At 39.5% G+C, this 14,717-nt stretch overlaps 1 protein-coding gene across 1 annotated transcript in view; it reads right to left on the bottom strand.

The window, feature by feature from the left end:
- Positions 1-14,370, bottom strand: part of LOC140830105 (uncharacterized) — an 83,354-nt gene extending 68,984 nt beyond the window's left edge. Inside the window, exon 1 of the mRNA XM_073193389.1 lies at positions 14,365-14,370. Within this exon, the coding sequence (XP_073049490.1) occupies positions 14,365-14,370 (6 nt within the window). The remainder of the gene's footprint in view (positions 1-14,364) is intronic.
- Positions 14,371-14,717: the final 347 nt, after the last annotated feature.

A 14,717-nucleotide genomic window follows, 5' to 3' on the forward strand; every position in this document is an offset into this window, starting at 1 on the left:
CCGGGTTTGCCGCCGGATAGAGATGTTGAGTTTGTGATCGATTTAGCTCCAGGTACGGTTCCTATTTCTAAGGCTCCGTACCGAATGGCCCCTACCGAGATGAAGGAGTTGAAGACTCAGTTGCAGGATCTTTTAGACAAGGGCTTTATTCGTCCGAGTTCTTCGCCTTGGGGAGCTCCGGTTCTATTTGTCAAGAAGAAGGATGGTTCTTTGCGACTGTGTATCGACTACAGGGAGCTTAACAAAGTAACTGTCAAGAACAAGTATCCGTTGCCTCGGATAGATGATTTGTTTGATCAGCTCCATGGTGCTACTGTGTTCTCGAAGATTGATCTTCGGTCTGGCTACTATCAGTTGAAGGTTAGGGAGTCTGATATCCCTAAGACAGCTTTCCGGACCAGGTACGGTCACTATGAGTTTCTTGTCATGTCTTTTGGTTTGACCAATGCCCCTTCAGTCTTCATGGATCTGATGAACCGTGTGTTCAAGCCTTATCTGGATAGCTTCGTTATTGTTTTCATCGACGATATCCTGATCTATTCCAAATCCAGAGAGCTTCATGCAGAGCATCTCAGAGTGGTGCTTCAGTTGTTGCGAGAGAAGAGGTTGTTTGCCAAGTTGAAGAAGTGTGAGTTTTGGCTAGATCAGATTTCTTTTCTAGGCCATGTGGTTTCGAGAGATGGCATTGCTGTTGATCCGTTGAAGATAGAGGCGATTCGGAGTTGGCCTATTCCTACCACTGTTTCTGAGGTACGCAGTTTCCTCGGTTTGGCGGGTTACTATCGTCGTTTCATTTCAGGTTTCTCCAAGATTGCCCTGCCATTGTCCAATCTGACGAGGAAGACTGTGAAGTTCGAGTGGTCTATCGATTGCCAGAGTGCATTTCAGGAGTTGAAGGACAGATTGACGACAGCTCCTGTTCTTTCTTTGCCCAGTGGTTCAGAGGATTTTGTGGTCTATACCGATGCGTCGAAGAGAGGCCTTGGTGCAGTGTTGATGCAGCGAGGTAAGGTCATTGCCTATGCGTCTCGCCAGTTGAAGGATTATGAGAAGAATTATCCGACGCACGATTTGGAGCTTGCAGCTGTGGTTTTCGCCCTTAAGATTTGGAGACATTATCTGTATGGCGAAAAGTGTGAGATCTTCACAGACCACAAGAGTTTGAAGTATCTGTTCTCGCAGAAAGAGCTCAATATGCGACAGAGGAGGTGGTTAGAGCTTGTCAAGGATTACGATGTGACGATCAGTTATCACCCAGGGAAGGCGAATGTTGTGGCTGATGCTTTGAGCCGCAAGTCGAGTGCTTCATTGAGTTCTTTGATTCAGAGACCATTGTTGATGGATTTGCAGAGAGAGGAGATTGATCTGGTGATTCCAGGGACCATTGCTCGCTTTTCAGCGTTGGTCATTCGATCTACATTGACGGACAGGATCCGTAGAGAGCAGTCGACTGATGTTCAGTTGGCAGAGTTGAGAGCTAGAGCCGAGGCTAGAGGGAATTCAGAGTTTAGTCTGAATGGTGATGATTTGGTAACTTTCAGAGGCCGCATTTGTGTTCCTTCTGGCGACGATATTCGTAGAGACGTCTTGACAGAGGCTCATACCGCACCTTATTCGATTCATCCAGGCAGTACGAAGATGTATCAGGATCTTCGTCGACTCTACTGGTGGCCAGGTATGAAGAGAGATATTGCTTTGTTCATTTCTCAGTGCCTTACTTGTCAGCAGGTAAAGATTGAGCACCAGAGACCTGCTGGGACATTGCTTTCTTTGCCGATTCCTCAGTGGAAGTGGGAGCATATCACTATGGATTTCGTGACTGGTTTACCCAGGACGCAGAAGGGTTTCAATTCCATTTGGGTTATTGTTGATAGATTGACCAAGTCAGCGCACTTTCTCCCAGTCAAGACGACGTATTCGATGTCTCAGTATGCCGAGGATTACATTGCAGAGATTGTTAGACTTCATGGGGTTCCGGTGTCGATTGTGTCTGATCGTGACCCCAGGTTTACCTCAGAGTTCTGGAAGAGTTTGCACAGAGCTATGGGATCTCGATTAGCTTTCAGTACAGCTTATCATCCTCAGAGCGACGGTCAGTCAGAAAGAGTCATTCAGATTCTGGAGGATATGCTCAGAGCTTGTACTATTGACTATTCTGGTAGCTGGGATTCCAAGTTGCCTCTTGTGGAATTCACGTACAACAATAGCTACCAGGCGACGATTGGCATGGCACCGTATGAGGCACTTTATGGCAGGAAGTGCAGATCTCCTTTGTTTTGGGATGAGGTTGGAGAGAGGAAGATGTTGGGTCCCGAGTTGGTCCAACAGACTGCCGATGTTGTTGCAGTTATCAGAGAGAGGATGAAGACTGCTCAGTCCAGACAGAAGAGCTATGCAGACGTTCGTCGTAGACCTTTGCAGTTCGAGGTTGGCGATCATGTTTTTCTGAAGATAGCACCTCTCAAGGGTGTGATGCGATTTGGCAAGAAGGGCAAGTTGAGCCCTAGATTCATTGGTCCATTCGAGATATTGGACAGAGTGGGTGACCGAGCCTACAGATTAGCCCTACCGCCCGATCTTGACAGAGTCCATAATGTGTTTCACGTATCGATGCTCAGGAAGTATATTGCAGATCCTTCCCATGTTCTTCGCCATGAGCCATTGGACTTGACGCCGAGTTTGACTTACCATGAGATTCCGATTCAGATTCTGGATCGCACAGTTAGAGTTCTGAGGAACAAAGAGATCGGCATCGTTAAAGTCCTTTGGAGGAACCATTTGATTGAGGAGGCTACGTGGGAACCAGAGATTGAGATGAGAGAGAGGTATCCTGAGTTGTTCGTGCCGTGACGTCAATTTCGAGGACGAAATTCCTCTAAGGAGGGCAGATTGTAATAGCCGAGCCCGGTGTACGGTACGGTTTAAGCTTTATTGTGTTAATTGGGTTTTGTGATTAGATGATTATAGTTGTGTTTTGGGCTATAGTATTATTGGTTATTATTTATTTGAGGTGTTAGTTGGTGTTGATTGTTCGTTTCAGCGTTTCGAATCGATTTTTAGTTGTTTTGTTACTGTTCATTGCCGTGAGTAGAGTGCACCCGCGCTCTTAGATGAGTGCCCCCGCGGTGTACTATTCATGATTTTGGTTTTGGAGGGTCGTGGCATCACCGCACCCGCGGCAGTGCAAGGACCGCACCCGCGGTGAGACCGCACCCGCGGTAATTGTAGCACCGCACCCGCGGTGTTCGTGCATGGGATTTATTTTGGTTGCCGTGAGCTTAGCGCACCCGCGGTGCTTGTGGGACCGCACCCGCGGTGTAAGTATGGGCGAGTTTTTAAGTGACTTTTTGGGAGTTGTTGGCCATACCTACCTTATCTTCTTTCCTCCATTTCCGATTTTCTCTCTTTTGGCAAGGGTTTTCATCCATTTCAATTGCTTCCCACCTTTGATTCTTGGCTTTGTTTCGATTTCCGACTTGAGATCATCGTTCTCCGTGGTATAAGGAAGCTTAGGTAAGTTTTTGGTGCGATTCTAATGAGGTTTCGAGTTAAGGGTTATTTTGGATTTGATGTTTTGATGGTTCTATGGATTATTTAGCATGGACTTTTGGATTTAGTCTTGATATTGGTGTTATTTATGGATTATTGTTGTAGGTGGTGTACCAAGAGTATAGTTGGAGGTGTTCTATTGGTTTGTAAGTGGAATTTCATCCTTTTTGCTCACATGATATTATATGTATTGTGTTTTAAAGGTTTCAAAGCGTTATTCCCTTCCATTGATCCATTGCTATGTATTCGTTTCATTGATTATCTATTGGAGGCATTGTATGTCTCACCATTGTTATAAAGGGAATACAAGATATATTATGAGATTGCGAAACGACGGCCTTAAATGCTATTGAGAATTCAAATGTTTTATTGGATTGATTAATCATAGCCATAGCATTGCATGCAATTAGATGATCATCGACCATAGGCTTCTATCCCCTCACAGTTATCGATTTATATCGATGGGATATTGGCAACCACAGTCACAGATACTATTGATATCAATCCAACCATAGAAAAGAGAAATACCATCGTTTTGCTATCTATTGCCATTGCTATTGCTACAGTTATTGCTACGTTATTCATGTTTCAGAGTCGATGGTATTTATGATTTAAAAGCCATGTTTTACAGTGTATACTATGTATCATTGCTATGTAAGAGTTCCACTTGCTGAGATTTATTCTCATTTCAGTTATTTCGTGTGATGCAGATAAGAGCGACGGACCGGGACGTTGACTGTGGATGGGGGTCATATGCATACGAAGATTGGAAGGATGATTATTTTGTACCATTTTGTAACATGATCACACTAATGATATTTTGTATTTTGTTATGTCATTGGAATGATCATGTTGTTATTTTGTAAACACTTTTATAAAATGTATTTTGAAACTCCTTCCATGTTTGAAAGAAAATTTTAAATTCCGCTGTATTTTAATTGTATCGGGTCAGGGTGTCACAGTTTAGCCCATAAATTATTCCAAAAGTAACTCAAAAATTTAACATTGCGACGAGAAACAATAGTCTTAGGCATGCCATGCAACCTAGCGACTTCTCTAAAGAACAAATCCGTAATGTTTGAAGCATCATCGGTTTCATGACAAGCTATAAAATGTGCCATCTTTGAGAATCTATCCACAACTACAAAAATAGAATCCCTCCTCTTCTTAGGCCTAGGCAACTCCAAAATAAATCCAGAGAAATGTCAATCCAAGTTCTTTTTAAGAATAGCACGCAAAAGTGTTCCCAAAGTTCTATTGACAACTTCAGTTTGTCCATCCGTTTGAGGATGACAAGTAGTAGAAAACAACAATTTTGTGCCAAGTTTAGCCCATAAATTATTCCAAAAGTAACTCAAAAATCTAACATTGCGACGAGAAACAATAGTCCTAGGCATGCCATGCAACCTAGCGACTTCTCTAAAGAACAAATCCGCAATGTTTGAAACATCATCGGTTTTATGACAAGCTATAAAATGTGCCATCTTAGAGAATCTATCCACAACAACCCCAAAATAAAGTCCATAGAAATGTAAATCCAAGTTCTTTTTAAGAATAGCACGCAAAAGTGTTCCCAAAGTTATATTGACAACTTCAGTTTGTCCATCTGTTTGAGGATGACAAGTAGTAGAAAACAACAATTTTGTGGCAAGTTTAGCCCATAAATTATTCCAAAAGTAACTCAAAAATTTAACATTGCGACGAGAAACAATAGTCCTAGGCATGCCATGCAACCTAGCGACTTCTCTAAAGAACAAATCCGTAATGTTTGAAGCATCATCGGTTTCATGACAAGCTATAAAATGTGCCATCTTAGAGAATCTATCCACAACTACAAAAATAGAATCCCTCCTCTTCTTAGGCCTAGGCAACCCCAACTAAAGTCCATAGAAATGTCAATCCAAGTTCTTTTTAAGAATAGCACGCAAAAGTGTTCCCAAATTTTTATTGACAACTTCAATTTGTCCATCTGTTTGAGAATGACAAGTAGTAGAAAACAACAATTTTGTGCCAAGTTTAGCCCATAAATTATTCCAAAAGTAACTCAAAAATTAAACATTGCGACGAGAAACAATAGTCCTAGGCATGCCATGCAACCTAGCGACTTCTCTAAAGAACAAATCCGTAATGTTTGAAGCATCATCGGTTTCATGAAAAGCTATAAAATGTGCCATCTTTGAGAATCTATCCACAACAACCCCAAAATAAAGTCCATAGAAATGTAAATCCAAGTTCTTTTTAAGAATAGCACGCAAAAGTGTTCCCAAAGTTATATTGACAACTTCAGTTTGTCCATCTGTTTGAGGATGACAAGTAGTAGAAAACAACAATTTTGTGGCAAGTTTAGCCCATAAATTATTCCAAAAGTAACTCAAAAATTTAACATTGCGACGAGAAACAATAGTCCTAGGCATGCCATGCAACCTAGCGACTTCTCTAAAGAACAAATCCGTAATGTTTGAAGCATCATCGGTTTCATGACAAGCTATAAAATGTGCCATCTTAGAGAATCTATCCACAACTACAAAAATAGAATCCCTCCTCTTCTTAGGCCTAGGCAACTCCAAAATAAAGTCCAGAGAAATGTCAATCCAAGTTCTTTTTAAGAATAGCACGCAAAAGTGTTCCCAAAGTTCTATTGACAACTTCAGTTTGTCCATCCGTTTGAGGATGACAAGTAGTAGAAAACAACAATTTTGTCCCAAGTTTAGCCCATAAATTATTCCAAAAGTAACTCAAAAATCTAACATTGCGACGAGAAACAATAGTCCTAGGCATGCAATGCAACCTAGCGACTTCTCTAAAGAACAAATCCGCAATGTTTGAAGCATCATCGGTTTTATGACAAGCTATAAAATGTGCCATCTTAGAGAATCTATCCACAACAACCCCAAAATAAAGTCCATAGAAATGTAAATCCAAGTTCTTTTTAAGAATAGCACGCAAAAGTGTTCCCAAAGTTATATTGACAACTTCAGTTTGTCCATCTGTTTGAGGATGACAAGTAGTAGAAAACAACAATTTTGTGCCAAGTTTGGCGCATAAATTATTCCAAAAGTAACTCAAAAATTTAACATTGCGACGAGAAACAGTAGTCCTAAGCATGCCATGCAACATAGCGACTTCTCTAAAGAACAAATCCGGAATGTTTGAAGCATCATCGATTTCATGACAAGCTATAAAATGTGCCATCTTAGAGAATCTATCCACAACTACAAAAATAGAATCCCTCCTCTTCTTAGGCCTAGGCAACTCAAAAATAAAGTTCAGAGAAATGTCAATCCAAGTTCTTTTTAAGAATAGCACGCAAAAGTGTTCCCAAAGTTCTATTGACAACTTCAGTTTGTCCATCCGTTTGAGGATGACAAGTAGTAGAAAACAACAATTTTGTGCCAAGTTCAGCCCATAAAGTCTTCCAAAAGTAACTCAAGAATTTAACATCGCGACCAGAAACAATAGTCCTAGGTATGCCAAGAAACCTAGCGACTTCTTTAAAGAACAAATCCGCAAAGTTTGAAGCATCATCGGTTTTATGACAAGCTATAAAATGTTCCCAAAGTTATATTGACAACTTCAATTTGTCCATCCGTTTCAGGATGACAAGTAGTAGAAAACAACAATTTTGTGCCAAGTTCAGCCCATAAAGTCTTCCAAAAGTAACTCAAGAATTTAACATCGCGACCAGAAACAATAGTCCTAGGCATGCCAAGCAACCTAGCGACTTCTCTAAAGAACAAATCCGCAATGTTTGAAGCATCATCGGTTTAATGACAAGCTATAAAATGTGCCATCTTAGAGAATCTATCCACAACTACAAAAATAGAATCCCTCCTCTTCTTAGGCCTAGGCAACTCCAAAATAAAGTCCATAGAAATGTCAATCCAAGTTCTTTTTAAGAATAGCACGCAAAAGTGTTCCCAAAGTTATATTGACAACTTCAGTTTGTCCATCTGTTTGAGGATGACAAGTAGTAGAAAACAACAATTTTGTGCCCAGTTTAGCCCATAAATTATTCCAAAAGTAACTCAAAAATTTAACATTGCGACGAGAAACAATAGTCCTAGGCATGCCATGCAACCTAGCGACTTCTCTAAAGAACAAATCCGGAATGTTTGAAGCATCATCGGTTTCATGACAAGCTATAAAATGTGCCATCTTAGAGAATCTATCCTCAACTACAAATACAGAATCCCTCCTCTTCTTAGGCCTAGGCCAGTGCAAAATAAAGTCCAGAGAAATGTCAATACAAGTTCTTTTTAAGAATAGCACGCAAAAGTGTTCCCAAAGTTCTACTGACAACTTCAGTTTGTCCATCTGTTTGAGGATGACAAGTAGTATAAAACAACAATTTTGTGCCAAGTTTAGCCCATAAATTATTCCAAAAGTAACTCAAAAATCTAACATTGCGACGAGAAACAATAGTCCTAGGCATGCCATGCAACCTAGCGACTTCTCTAAAGAACAAATCCGCAATGTTTGAAGCATCATCGGTTTTATGACAAGCTATAAAATTTGCCATCTTAGAGAATCTATCCACAACAACCCCAAAATAAAGTCCATAGAAATGTAAATCCAAGTTCTTTTTAAGAATAGCACGCAAAAGTGTTCCCAAAGTTATATTGACAACTTCAGTTTGTCCATCTGTTTGAGGATGACAAGAAGTAGAAAACAACAATTTTGTGGCAAGTTTAGCCCATAAATTATTCCAAAAGTAACTCAAAAATTTAACATTGCGACGAGAAACAATAGTCCTAGACATGCCATGCAACCTAGCGACTTCTCTAAAGAACAAATCCGTAATGTTTGAAGCATCATCGGTTTCATGACAAGCTATAAAATGTGCCATCTTAGATAATCTATCCACAACTACAAAAATAGAATCCTTCCTCTTCTTAGGCCTAGGCAACTCCAAAATAAAGTCCAGAGAAATGTCAATCCAAGTTCATTTTAAGAATAGCACGCAAAAGTGTTCCCAAAGTTATATTGACAAATTCAGTTTGTCCATCTGTTTGAGGATGACAAGTAGTAGAAAACAACAATTTTGTGCCAAGTTTAGCCCATAAATTATTCCAAAAGTAACTCAAATATTTAACATTGCGACGAGAAACAATAGTCCTAGGCATGCCATGCGACCTAGCGAATTCTCTAAAGAACAAATCTGGAATGTTTGAAGCATCATCGGTTTCATGACAAGCTATAAAATGTGCCATCTTTGAGAATCTATCCACAACTACAAAAATAGAATCCCTCCTCTTCTTAGGCCTAGGCAACTCCAAAATAAAGTCGAGAGAAATGTCAATCCAAGTTCTTTTTAAGAATAGCACGCAAAAGTGTTCCCAAAGTTCTATTGACAACTTCAGTTTGTCCATCCGTTTGGGGATGACAAGTAGTAGAAAACAACAATTTTGTGCCAAGTTTAGCCCATAAATTATTCCAAAAGTAACTCAAAAATCTAACATTGCGACGAGAAACAATAGTCCTAGGCATGCCATGCAACCTAGCGACTTCTCTAAAGAACAAATCCGCAATGTTTGAAACATCATCGGTTTTATGACAAGCTATAAAATGTGCCATCTTAGAAAATCTATCCACAACAACCCCAAAATAAAGTCCATAGAAATGTAAATCCAAGTTCTTTTTAAGAATAGCACGCAAAAGTGTTCCCAAAGTTATATTGACAACTTCAGTTTGTCCATCTGTTTGAGAATGACAAGTAGTAGAAAACAACAATTTTGTGGCAAGTTTAGCCCATAAATTATTCCAAAAGTAACTCAAAAATTTAACATTGCGACGAGAAACAATAGTCCTAGGCATGCCATGCAACCTAGCGACTTCTCTAAAGAACAAATCCGTAATGTTTGAAGCATCATCGGTTTCATGACAAGCAATAAAATGTGCCATCTTAGAGAATCTATCCACAACTACAAAAATATAATCCCTCCTCTTCTTAGGCCTAGGCAACCCCAACTAATTAAGAATAGCACGCAAAAGTGTTCCCAAAGTTTTATTGACAACTTCAATTTGTCCATCTGTTTGAGAATGACAAGTAGTAGAAAACAACAATTTTGTGCCAAGTTTAGCCCATAAATTATTCCAAAAGTAACTCAAAAATTAAACATTGCGACGAGAAACAATAGTCCTAGGCATGCCATGCAACCTAGCGACTTCTCTAAAGAACAAATCCGTAATGTTTGAAGCATCATCGGTTTCATGACAAGCTATAAAATGTGCCATCTTTGAGAATCTATCCACAACTATAAAAATAGAATCCCTCCTCTTCTTAGGCCTAGGCAACTCCAAAATAAAGTCCAGAGAAATGTCAATCCAAGTTCTTTTTAAGAATAGCACGCAAAAGTGTTCCCAAAGTTCTATTGACAACTTCAGTTTGTCCATCCGTTTGAGGATGACAAGTAGTAGAAAACAACAATTTTGTCCCAAGTTTAGCCCATAAATTATTCCAAAAGTAACTCAAAAATCTAACATTGCGACGAGAAACAATAGTCCTAGGCATGCAATGCAACCTAGCGACTTCTCTAAAGAACAAATCCGCAATGTTTGAAGAATCATCGGTTTTATGACAAGCTATAAAATGTGCCATCTTAGAGAATCTATCCACAACAACCCCAAAATAAAGTCCATAGAAATGTAAATCCAAGTTCTTTTTAAGAATAGCACGCAAAAGTGTTCCCAAAGTTATATTGACAACTTCAGTTTGTCCATCTGTTTGAGGATGACAAGTAGTAGAAAACAACAATTTTGTGCCAAGTTTGGCGCATAAATTATTCCAAAAGTAACTCAAAAATTTAACATTGCGACGAGAAACAATAGTCCTAAGCATGCCATGCAACATAGCGACTTCTATAAAGAACAAATCCGGAATGTTTGAAGCATCATCGGTTTCATGACAAGCTATAAAATGTGCCATCTTAGAGAATCTATCCACAACTACAAAAATAGAATCCCTCCTCTTCTTAGGCCTAGGCAACTCAAAAATAAAGTTCAGAGAAATGTCAATCCAAGTTCTTTTTAAGAATAGCACGCAAAAGTGTTCCCAAAGTTCTATTGACAACTTCAGTTTGTCCATCCGTTTGAGGATGACAAGTAGTAGAAAACAACAATTTTGTGCCAAGTTCAGTCCATAAAGTCTTCCAAAAGTAACTCAAGAATTTAACATCGCGACCAGAAACAATAGTCCTAGGTATGCCAAGAAACCTAGCGACTTCTCTAAAGAACAAATCCGCAAAGTTTGAAGCAACATCGGTTTTATGACAAGCTATAAAATGTTCCCAAAGTTATATTGACAACTTCAGTTTGTCCATCCGTTTGAGGATGACAAGTAGTAGAAAACAACAATTTTGTGCCAAGTTCAGCCCATAAAGTCTTCCAAAAGTAACTCAAGAATTTAACATCGCGACCAGAAACAATAGTCCTAGGCATGCCAAGCAACCTAGCGACTTCTCTAAAGAACAAATCCGCAATGTTTGAAGCATCATCGGTTTAATGACAAGCTATAAAATGTGCCATCTTAGAGAATCTATCCACAACTACAAAAATAGAATCCCTCCTCTTCTTAGGCCTAGGCAACTCCAAAATAAAGTCCATAGAAATGTCAATCCAAGTTCTTTTTAAGAATAGCACGCAAAAGTGTTCCCAAAGTTATATTGACAACTTCAGTTTGTCCATCTGTTTGAGGATGACAAGTAGTAGAAAACAACAATTTTGTGCCCAGTTTAGCCCATAAATTATTCCAAAAGTAACTCAAAAATTTAACATTGCGACGAGAAACAATAGTCCTAGGCATGCCATGCAACCTAGCGACTTCTCTAAAGAACAAATCCGGAATGTTTGAAGCATCATCGGTTTCATGACAAGCTATAAAATGTGCCATCTTAGAGAATATATCCACAACTACAAAAATAGAATCCCTCCTCTTCTTAGGCCTAGGCAACTCCAAAATAAAGTCCAGAGAAATGTCAATCCAAGTTCTTTTTAAGAATAGCACGCAAAAGTGTTCCCAAAGTTCTATTGACAACTTCAGTTTGTCCATCCGTTTGAGGATGACAAGTAGTAGAAAACAACAATTTTGTGCCAAGTTCAGCCCAAAAAGTCTTCCAAAAGTAACTCAAAAATTTAACATCGCGACCAGAAACAATAGTCCTAGGCATGCCAAGCAACCTAGCGACTTCTCTAAAGAACAAATCCGCAATGTTTGAAGCATCATCGGTTTTATGACAAGCTATAAAATGTTCCCAAAGTTATATTGACAACTTCAGTTTGTCCATCCGTTTGAGGATGACAAGTAGTAGAAAACAACAATTTTGTGCCAAGTTCAACCCATAAAGTCTTCCAAAAGTAACTCAAGAATTTAACATCGCGACCAGAAACAATAGTCCTAGGCATGCCAAGCAACCTAGCGACTTCTCTAAAGAACAAATCCGCAATGTTTGAAGCATCATCGGTTTTTTGACAAGCTATAAAATGTGCCATCTTAGAGAATCTATCCACAACAACAAAAATAGAATACATCCCCTTCTTAGTCCTAGGCAACCCCAAAATAAAGTCCATAGAAATGTCAATCCAAGTTCTTTTTATGAATAGCACGGAAAAGTGTTCCCAAAGTTCTATTGACAACTTCAGTTTGTCCATCCGTTTGAGGATGACAAGTAGTAGAAAACGACAATTTGTGCCAAGTTTAGCCCATAAATTATTCCAAAAGTAACTCAAAAATTTAACATTGCGACGAGAAACAATAGTCCTAGGCATGCCATGCAACCTAGCGACTTCTCTAAAGAACAAATCCACAATGTTTGAAGCATCATCGGTTTTATGACAAGCTATAAAATGTGCCATCTTAGAGAATCTATGTGAGAACCCGAAAATTTCGACCGAAGTAAATCAAGTAAGTGATATAAAAATGATTCAGTAATTTTTGATTCAATTAAACTACTTGAATAATAATTTAAATCTCATCAAACTTAGCTTGAGAAAGTAGATTCTAAGCTTGGGGATTAGCTCAACAAGAGGCCAATCTACAAGTAACCGTATCCATTGAAGAGTTTTCGCGGGAGGAGTAAAACCCCAGCTCAAGGACGCAAACTTCCAGCTCGAGGAAGCTCAACCAAGCTTGTCCTAACAAGACTATAAAGGGAGCTAAAATGAGAGCTAAAAGCTTTGGACAAATTAAAGATGCAAGAGATGGCTTTTGAGTAAACCAAAAAGGGAGCTAAGGGCTTGAGCTAAGGGAAGGACAAATTCATGGTGTAAGAAATAACCATTGAGATTATCAAGGTGACTCATGGGGATTATCAAAGCAATTAGTGCCTTTCTTGATCTCCAAGGGATCGGCCACTATGCTAGATGAAGGGTCATTCTTTGGCCTATAAATAGAAGACACCATGCCATGCAAAACCTTGCAATCACCAAGCCAAAAATATTCGGCCACTTCCCCATCCACTCTTCAAAAATTTTCGGTCCTCCCCCATCCCACATAAGTCACGGCCGAAATAAAGAGAAGCGAAGGAAATCCTGTTCGTGCAATCAGAAGTTGCAATTCTGCGTCACAGTGCTGCCCGATCGAAGACTACATTCGCCAAAGACACGCCGAAGTGCTGCCGAAATTTTGAGAAGGAAGCTTCACTCAAAAATCTACAGGTAAGTGGGCTTTTGAATATGTACTTCAATTCTATTTTTAAACTTGATATGAAATAATGTGACATGCATGCTAGTGTGTCATTTTCAAAAATCAGTGTGGATAAACTTTAAAATTTCGATCGATTATTCTTTTTGTACTTCGAATTTCTTGGTTCCGCTGTGTCAGTATGAACAACTTTGAAATCTGAATATCTATAAAGTTCTGTCTATGACTTCTGAATTCTGTTTTCACTGTTACGAGTCAATTTGAAATGGGACGAGAATTGTAATTCTGTCTGGCCCCCATTGGTGGGTATAAAACCATGTTCTGTCTGGCCCCCATTGGTGGGTATAAAACCATGTTCTGGCCTCACCCCTTAGAGGACTAACATATTGGGGACAATTTGACCATGAATATGAGATGAGTAACAGTGTTATGTTCTGTCTGTTCTGATTGTTCTGTTCCGAATAGAAATGATCTGTATAGCTTCTGTTTATGTTCTGAATCATTTGATAAGTTCTGTCTCTTATTCGATTCGTTTCCGTTGTGTCAAGTTAAGAATATTAAGCTTTGAAAGAGAATGTTTTAAGAAAACTAAGTTCTATATGTATCTTTGGAATCGATCGACCCCCACTTGCTGAGTGTTTTCCCAAAACACTCACCCCTTACAAATTTCAGATAAGAACGAGGAACAACTGAATGAGGAAGAGCAAGATGCCTTCTGGGGTTGGTGAATCAGAGATCAAGATCAGAATTCAACATTTTACTTTTCTTTCGTTTCCGCTATTAGAAACTCTGATGTATTTTATTCCTTTGTCATTGTAAGACAATATTTCATTTATGAAAAAGACTGGTTTGATTTGATACGAGGCTTTATTGTTTTCAATTTAATTGTTAAACAATGCCGGATGTCACCGATGCTTCGGACTCGGGGCGTGACATTTAAGTGGTATCAGAGCTACCAGGTTCATAATCCCGCTGGGATTTTGACAGACAAAATTTGACAAAGTCAAATTTTGGCAAAAGCCTAGTGCATCCCAATCCCTTCATCTGTTCCCTAAAATTTTCGAACAATTTCCAAAAATCTATCCCTTCAATTGTTCCGAAAATATTCAGCGTCCAAATTTCCACGAAAACTTTAGTATTTGTGCCTTTCTATCTTTGATGAGAATCTGATATTTTACCTCCATTTATTCTAGGAAATGGATGCTCCCCGTACTCGTGCCCAGGCTGCCCTACGCTTGCGTAAGCTCACCATAGACAATCAAAAAAGGGAAATTGCAACGTTGAAGGTGCAACTCGCCAAGGAGAAATTGGAAAAGCAAGAGCTTACTGAGAACAGGATTATGCTGGAGTCGGACGTGCAGCGACTCACACATCACTTGGACGTGGCGGAGAGCCAAATGATGCAGACACCGACTAATGCAACTCGTTTTGCGCGCTTGGTGGCACTCAACATGGATCTACTCGAGAGGATAGAGATAGAGAAGGATCACGCTGCTCAGGCTCGTCAGCGTCAGGACCAGTTTATTGCAAA

The sequence above is a fragment of the Primulina eburnea genome, chromosome 4, assembly GCF_022965805.1.
Source record: "Primulina eburnea isolate SZY01 chromosome 4, ASM2296580v1, whole genome shotgun sequence".
NCBI lineage: Eukaryota > Viridiplantae > Streptophyta > Magnoliopsida > Lamiales > Gesneriaceae > Primulina > Primulina eburnea.